The sequence below is a fragment of the Ailuropoda melanoleuca genome, unplaced genomic scaffold (genome assembly GCF_002007445.2).
Source record: "Ailuropoda melanoleuca isolate Jingjing unplaced genomic scaffold, ASM200744v2 unplaced-scaffold208, whole genome shotgun sequence".
NCBI lineage: Eukaryota > Metazoa > Chordata > Mammalia > Carnivora > Ursidae > Ailuropoda > Ailuropoda melanoleuca.
Genome location: NW_023190281.1, coordinates 2,244 through 10,830, shown reverse-complemented (window position 1 = coordinate 10,830; position 8,587 = coordinate 2,244). Strand labels below are relative to the sequence as shown.

Below are 8,587 nucleotides of genomic sequence, written 5' to 3'. Positions count from 1 at the left end.
GTGTTCCCTCTCTCGCTGGCTGTCTCTGTCAAATAAATAAATAAAATCTTTAAAAAAAAAAAAAAAGACCTGAGCTGAGATCAAGAGTCGGATGCTCAACTGACAGAGCCACCCAGGCACCCCTCCTCCGAAATCCTTTTTTAAACGTGTGATAGTAATTGCTGCTTGTGAGAGGAAAATGTTTTTCCTGAAAGCGGCGGACGTACAGGACATAGAGAACCGGCTCCAGCATCGAGTCCATCCAGGAAGGTGGTGCACATTTCTGTGTTTAGGTCGTGTTTTGTATTCTGTCTGATGGTTTTATAGTTCGTGGCTTCCATCAAGTTTTTACCTGGGGCTTCTGGGGCTGGGGCCGGGGCCGGGGCCGGGGCCGTCCGGCTGTTGGCATTTTACCCGGCACCCTTACTGACTCTACAGGAGTTTCTGGGTCAGCTGCCTTGAAGTTTCTAGAAGCCGCGTCTCCTATGAGTGATAGTTTTGTGTTACCTTTTCCGCCGTTTGCACTGTTTGGCTTCAGTTAGAGACCTCAGCTCGTCACAAATGAGCGTAGCTGGAGGCACCGTGTGCTGCTCCGGCTTCACGGGGACGGCTGTGCACTCATCCCATGAAGTCCCATGCTCCCGTGAGTACTGGTGAGTTTTTAACACATTAAGGAAGTTTCCTTTTTTCCTAGCTTATTTAAGTGATGATTTTTCTAAAAAACAGGAATAATATTGAATTTGATTGTATGGTTTTTCTTTCTAGTATTTTTCTCATTGAAGTAAGACATTAGGTTTCCTAATTTTGAGACATGCTTGCATTCCTGGGATTAAAGCCTATTAGATTATGGTATATATTCTGTTAACCCATTAATAGATTTAAGTAGCTAATATTTTATTTAGGATTTTTGGGTTTGTATTCTGAGGCATCATTGAGTGTCTTTGAGACCTTGTCTGTTTTGTATGAAAGTTATTTATCCTAATCCCATAGAATGCATTGAGAAACTTCCCATGTTTTTTTAATTTTCAGGAATAGTTTAAATTTTCTGTTCCATAAAGGGTTTGATAGAATCCACCCTATAACCTGGGGTGTGATTTCTTTTTGTACAGAGGAGGAGTGAGGACTGTGGGTCTTGTACCACCTTTTCAATTCATATTACACTTTGTCATCTGTTTTGGGGTCCCTCCTTCTTGAGTGAGTTCCACAAATTGATGTTTGCCTAGGAGATTGTCCATATCATGTAGACAAGGGATGACGAGCTTGTGCTCAGAGGGGAGCGATCAAAGTGGGGGGAGCCATGGCTGTGGGAGAGCTGCTGTGCTTCCCTGGCCTGCCTCCCTGGCCCACTTTGCCGAGAAAACACCTTCTGAGCCAAGAGGAAATGCCCTACCCTCAACCAGGAGGGCAGTGAAGGGCAGAGTGCCTCAGAGCTGTGGAGATGTCCACAGAATCCCAAGTCTGGGCTTAGGTGAAATCTCAAGAGCTATTTTGTTGACAAGGCTTTTAAAACTTGTTGGGCAGGTGCAGCAGAATATCCCATGAGCCACCTGCTCGCAGCATTTCTGTGGAGGTGAAGGTCTCCGTTGTACAGATATGTCCTCCTGGGGTTTAAAGGAGACCTCCTCTGCCTGTGTCTGTCCTAGCTCATGCCCACGTTTTCTGTGGGGCCTTTTCTTCCCTTGGTCAGCCTAGGAGGGTGTCTGGAGGACCAGCATTTTCAGGTTTATTGAGCACATTTGCTTCTTTGTTTTCCCGATAATTTCTGCTTTTACTTTAATTTCTTTCTGCTTTATTCATTTCTCGTTTTGTTTTGTTTCTTTGGCTTCTTACGTGGAACACATACTTTTCAGTCTTCGGTTTTGTTCTCTCATAAACACACTGAAGCCTGTACATTTTCTTCTGTGTGTTGGGTGCATCTTACATAATTTAATTTGTGGGACTTTCATTGTCAGTGATCTCCATGGACTGATTTCAGCTTTGATTTCTTCTCTCATAGTTTAAACTATGTAAATTTTTTTCAAATGCATGAATTTGTTTTTTGAAATTACTCCTGTTTTGGAGGGTTTATTGGTGGTATTTCTTGCCTGTGGGATTCAATATGTCCCCCTCCCCTTTTGTGTTTTAATAATTTGGAAGATATATACCCCATATTTCTCTTTTTAAGAAATATTTTTAAGTTTTCAGTAATTACAAGAACACGTGTAGATAAACATCAATATTTAGTCATTTCAGAGCCTCCCCCACCCCAGTAAAACTATACCTTGAGCCCATTCTTAATTCCCTATTCCTCTCAATTTGCTTTCTTTTTTAATTGTGGTAAAATACACATAACAGAACACATCCCATTGTAACCGTTGCTAAGGGTCCAGTTCAGTGGCAGCAAGTCTGTTCCCGTTGTGGCGCGAGCCCCCGCCCCCCACGTGTAGAGCAGCTGCACCTTCCCCGGCCGACCCTCCCCACCCAGCGCCTGGCTCTCCGTCTACCTGCTGTCTCTGTGCCTTTGACTCCGCCAGGGGCCCTGTGCGGGGTGGGGGGGGGCATACAGAATCTGCCCGTGGGGCACGTGACCATCCACGCCAGCTCAGGCTGCTCGGGGCTCTGCGTGCAGAGTCGCGCATCTTCACGTTTCTTACTCTGGCACAGGCATGTGACGGGCACTCAGTACCGGCTGAATGCTCGCTTACCGCAGTGACAGATTCCGCTCTGAGATCTTCATTTCTTTTTTAAATGTGAGTTCCTCTGTGTTTGCCACGAGAGCAGAGCACGTGGGAGAGGCGGAGCACCGGGTCTGTGTCGTGCCTTCCCCTGTCTGCAGGGGAGTTTGTCACGTGCGCCGTTTCTGAAATCTCCACTCACAGACACCCGGCTGGCTCTTGCTGGCACTAAGGTTTTGCTTGCATCTCCTTCCTAGATGACAATGAAAACGAAACAGCGCATGCTGACGGAGGACTGGGAGCTCTTCAAACAGAGGAGGTTCATTGAAGAGCAGGTGAGGCTGTTGGGGAGGCTGCGCGCTGCTCAGGGGAAAACCCCACCATTTCAAGGCTGCACTGTGGGTCTGCTCCTGAGAGTGTGGTTAATCCTGGATAAACTAGTCTCCCTTATCCCATGTCCTTCTCTTCTGTATGCCTCAAGGAAAATCCCATTTAGTCGAACGACCCACGCTAGCCCACAGCCACCTGAGTCCCTGCTATGTGGTCCCCTCGGAGGCAGCTGGTGCCGTGAAGTCACAGAGCTGGGAGTTGGCCCGATTCACAGGCCTTGCCACGTGGGCCTGTACCGTGCTTTCAGTGTAGCGGCTGACAGCACTGCTCACTCCCTCCTTCCCCACAGGCTCTTCCCTACCTCTCTGCACCCCGCTGTGGCTGGCTGGGGGCCTTGCCCTGATGTCCTCAGGATACTCGACTTTGGAAACTTGCTTCCTTTGATTCTCATCCACAAGTTGGCATCTCTTCTGCTTTCTCTCCAGCCAGCTCTCCTCCCCTCCCCGGCATTCCTCAGGGATTGGTGGCCCTTGGCCTCAGACCCCTCGCTGGTGTCCTTACCCTGCGGTCTCCTCTGGGCACCCATACTGGGCTTGCTCTCCTGCTCCCACCCCCCAACCCTTCCTGTGTGGCTTCTAGCCTATCAAATGGCCCTTCTAGCACCACCCATCCCATTGCCAGAGCTGGTCTGTAGGTTTCTTCTCTGAAATCCAGATGCTTGCCTTGTCGGCTGGAAGTTTGAGTGCCACTTGCTAGGTAGCTCCTGGATCTGCACCCTTCCTGTGTCAGTCCTTGTTCCTGCAGTGGGTGTCCTCCCCAGCTGGGCGTCCTCCCACCCACCTGCTTCTGTCATGTGTCATAAATGCCTTCTAACTTGTGGGCACTCTGGTGCTGTAGCTCTGCATGTGCAGGCCCCACCCTGTCCCGTCCCCCAAGACCCCCTCCTGCTCAGCCCAGGTGTTTCAGTGATGCCTAGCTCAGTGCTCTGCCCCGGATCTGGATTCCCTCTTCGCCTCTTGACAGAGTTACCAACACCGCCTCCTCTGGCCCCCGCTCGGGCCTGGTGCCCTGCTGAGCTGCTTTTCTGCCAGGGCACCTCCCGCATCCTGGTTTCCTGTTCCAGGCTCTAAGCTCCTGGGGGGCCACGGTTTAGCTCTGCACTGCTGGTCCCTAGTGAGTACTGAGCACACAGCTGGTTCCAGGTAAAGGCCGGGTTTCTGCTGGTGAGGCACCAGCCAGGGGTTACTGCTCCCTGGCCTTTGTGAGGCTCGTGCCTGCTGCTGCTGTGCATTTCAACTCTGCCCCTTCCTGGCCCTGTCATGCTCTAGGAAGCTGTGGCCACTGGCTTCTGAATGCGCATGGCACATGCTACCATGATTACTGAGAAGCTGAACCACCTGACTGGGGGCATGTTTTGCAGAGTTAACCTCTCGCTTGGTGATTTTCTCTAGCTGACCAATAAGAAAGCAGTCCCCGGTGAGAACAACTTCACGGATGCCATGAGGCACATGCTGTCCTCCCGGCTAAGCATGCCCGACTGCCCCAACTGCAACTACAGGAGAAGGTGAGCCTGTGCTGTCGTGTGGGCGCAGCGGGCCTGTGGGACCCACGACCTCAGTAGAGGCACTGACCCTGACAGAGCATGGTCTGATCTCTCTTGGCTCTCTGGGTAACTGTCCTTCATTCCCACTCAGATGTGCTTGTGATGACTGCAGCCTCTCACACATCCTCACTTGTGGTGTCATGGACCCCCCCGTCACTGGCGACATCCACAGTCACCAGCTGCCCCTCCAAGTGGATTCTGCTCCCGACTATCTCTCTGAGATGCGCCCACCTAGCGTGTCCTCAGCAAGCTCAGGGTCAGGCTCCAGCTCTCCCATTACAATTCAGCAACATCCCAGACTCATCCTCACAGACAATGGCTCTGCACCAACTTTGTAAGTTGTGACTTTGTAATAAGATTTCAGAAATTTGCGTAACCCAATAATGAGAAATATGGACAGTAATGTCTACAGAAGTACAAATATCATTATAGTGCTTTTCAAGAAAAAGGATCCTTCATTTTTCAAGCAACTTTTAAAATACGAAATCAGTAAACCCAAACTTTGACACTATTTCATTACCCGAAAGAAAAAGTACAGTAAATTTATAAATGCCAGTAAAGAAAAAACCATGTTGGTATGCAGGGAAGTGTCTCTTCAGTGCTGGCTTCACGTTTCCTCATTTTATTTGAGGGTCATCAGCCCGAAGTTCATTCCGCCTCATTGTCCGTTCAGCATTCATGCTTATTTCCATGTCTTGCTAAAAACTCAGATGATCACTTTAGCAAGCGATTGAAAGGTTCTGTTTTCCGTGTTCTCACATTATCTAGAAGTACATTTTTTATGAGCGAGGTGGCTGTGCAGCTGTCACCAACTCACACTGTAGGTGAGTGGTCCCACATTTCTCAGAGTTGTGACCCTGTCATTTGTTGAGGCTTACCACTCTAACTTCTGGATGGGTTGCACATGGACGTGTGTTTTTACTTTATTTAGGTAAACTTGGGTTTGCATTTTGCTTATCGTAGTGTGTGTGGCTGTCGGAAGCCCCGTGGAGGTGATGGACGCCAGCATGGTTCCCAATGGGAGGGATTGTTGCCTTGCCCTTGGGCTGCTCAGCTTTTCTCATGTTTCTCACTGCCTCCTTCTGGATTCCCCCGACGATTCTGAGGCTTTTCTTCAGAGTCTTGCAGTCCTTGATATGGATCTGGTCTCAAAACACAAAATAATTCCGAAGGGATTGGTCGGAACGCCATGACTCCGTTGAGCTGCTTTCTAGTCCCAAATACCCTGTGCTCTCTCTGGGAGCCTGAGAAGGAGGGTTGAGGGTTTCCCAGCTAGCTGTTTGCCAAGCTCTTACAAAAACATACCAAAATTAAACACGTATGGTCTAATAAAAATTTATGTTAGAAAAGCCCATCCCTGCTCATGTGTCACAGCTGCCGGTGTCGGGTGTGGGCTCCAGGGCTGTGTCAAGTGGTGGAGGAAGTGGGCTGTGGGCACCTTTCTTCGTGGGCCAGGATCACCCATGGCTGCATTGGGTCTCTGGCCCTTCAGCTGCTTGGGATGAATGTCTTTCAGACATGAACTGCTTGGACTTGAAAGCCTCCACTCTTGCCTTTGGTTAGTGGCATCTCTTTGTTGGTGTCATTACTAAGTTGGTTAAAGAGAATTGTGCGACTGGAGTCTCTGTACTGCGGGGCTCTCTAGTTTTCGTGGGCTCTCAGGTAGATGAAGCCTGTCTTCATTACATTGAGCAAATGATTTAATCACTTCATGTCTGAACCTTGGCCTCCTCATCTGTGAATCGTGGTGGTGGTAATGTTTCAGAAGGTGGGTGTAAGTGTTGACCAAGGCCACCCGTTCTGTCACCTCAGGTGCCACAGGCCTCAGGAGACCTGAGCAGCCTTTGCCTGGTGGGTGCTGTGGGTGCTAACTTTGGTGAGCTCCAGATTCCAGCATGTTGTGTTCCCTCTTTTTCCAAAAATGGAAAGGACATCTGAGTTTAGCAATTCTGGACACTCTCTTAAATCCAAGAGAGCCCTACTTGGTAGGATTTTTCCTTCTGGAAGTTACTGTATTTGGAGGCTGAAGACAGACTCAGAGGCATGTTTATCGTCCTGGCGGGGTGACCATTGTAGGGTCCATGCCTTGCACGGTCTGCACTGATGTGGGGACTCTGTGCCCGCCCTTTTCACGCACCAGAAAAACGTATGTTTGCAGTGGCCTTCATCAGCTACAGCCTTAAAATTTACCTGCATTTTTTTTTTTTAGTAAATCTTCCATCTGCCCATTTTTTAGATGTCTTGTTAAAGCTGATATTTAATTAAGATCATGACTAACTTGTTGAGAGCTAGCCTTGCAGTAAAAAAAACTTTTAGTATTTTCTCACCTAAGTGCCTTTCAAGCTTTGTTCAACTAGCTATGTCTGAAATTTTGGTGGTTCTTTGTACCCCCTTTAATTCTAATAAATTAATTATGTCTGCTTGGAAATGGCAGCGAACAGTTGTACACCGAGGCACTTCAAGCCAAATGGAAATGCAATAATAACTACTCTGATTAAATTTTGGCAGTTTCCCAGACATGTTTCTTCGTTTGGCATTTTGTTTTCCATTTTTCTACATAGCGCAAACGGTAGTCTGTCAGGCATTTTCCCCCAGTGGTCAGGTTACTAGGAGATGTTGCGAAGCATGCATCGTGCTCAGTGTAATACTTTTGTAAACCAGAACAGTGTCCGAAAAGGAAATGTCTGCTGAGTGGGTGGTTCACTCACTGCCCCCCTGGGCGAACAGCCTCGTGGTGACCATCTCTGCCTGTCTCAGTTGTAGTGATGATGAAGACGTTGCACCACTGTCAGCTAAATTTGCTGATATTTATCCACTGAGTAACTACGATGATACTGAGGTGGTGGCCAATATGAATGGAATCCACAGCGAATTGAATGGTGGCGGGGAAAACATGGCTCTGAAAGATGAGGTATGGGCATGACTTCATAGTGACAATAAATGGCATAAAGTGGTGATCTGGTGTCTTACTTTTTTTAATTCTTCCACTTTGAAAAAGTATAAATTACAAAGGTTGTTTTTAAAAGTCCCCTCAGGTAAGCAGCACCAGTAGTAGCTCTTCAGAGGCTGACGATGAAGAGGCAGATGGCGAGAGCAGTGGGGAGCCGCCAGGAGCCCCAAAGCAAGACGTAGCTCTAGGCAACGGGAGTCCCAGGAAAGAGGAAAGTAAAGTGGACAGTCCACCCCCGTCTTACCCTACTCAGCAGGTATGATTTCATTTTCCCGAACTTTGTGTTTTCCCAAGGGTGTCTTCTCTGTGTGTATTTCCTCTAAACGTGAGGGTTACTGAATGCAAATTTACGTTATCTTGCATAGCTTCTGAAGATTAGAACTGGAGAGGATTGAGGCATGCTTATAAAATACACGGACATGATTCCTAACCCCGCTTTCATCGTGTTCTTCTTGCTTGAATCCACTCGACAGTCTTGACCTTGCAGCACCTGAGTCGCTCCAGACATCTAGCTGTCGTAGATGGTGGTTTTGTCTTAAAGAAGCAAGGGGAGGGTTTTTTGAACAAGTAAAATAATGGAATGTTAAAATTTCCAAAAAGGTTGATTTTGTAAGGGAGGTTTTTTTCTGGTGGATATGTGTTTTTCTGTTAACCAAAGATGAGAGTACTTCAGGAGATGACTGTTTTCCCTTAGAGACTCCTGGTTTTATAAACAGATGCTCACGTAGTTCTTTTTTTTTTTAAGACTTTATTTATTTGAGAGAGTGAGAGCGTGCGCACCGGCACACACATGAGTGGGGGCAGGGTGCAGAGGTGCAGGGAGAAGCAGGCTCCCCACCGAGCCGAGAGCCCAATGCAGGACTCCATCCCAGGACCCTGGGATCACGACCTGAGCTGAAGGCGAATGCTGAACCGACTGAGCCCCCCAGGCACCCCACTCACGTAGTTCTTAACTGAAAGGAAGAACAGATGAAGGTCGGGGTGCTCGGCTAATTATTTGCCTTAATAGGCAGTGTAGACCCACAGTTCAAACAAGAAAGGTGACATGAAAAGGTATTCCATTGAGAAGTC

At 48.1% G+C, this 8,587-nt stretch overlaps 1 protein-coding gene across 1 annotated transcript; it reads left to right on the top strand.

The window, feature by feature from the left end:
* The first annotated feature begins 68 nt into the window (after positions 1–68).
* On the top strand, positions 69–8,285 carry LOC117797971 (protein FAM193A-like). The gene is made up of 5 exons (XM_034650401.1): positions 69–2,968; positions 4,415–4,527; positions 4,658–4,900; positions 7,324–7,477; positions 7,593–8,285. The coding sequence occupies exons 1-5, from the start codon at positions 2,891–2,893 to the stop codon at positions 7,776–7,778; spliced, it is 774 nt and encodes a 257-aa protein (XP_034506292.1). The 5' UTR covers positions 69–2,890; the 3' UTR covers positions 7,779–8,285.
* Positions 8,286–8,587: the final 302 nt, after the last annotated feature.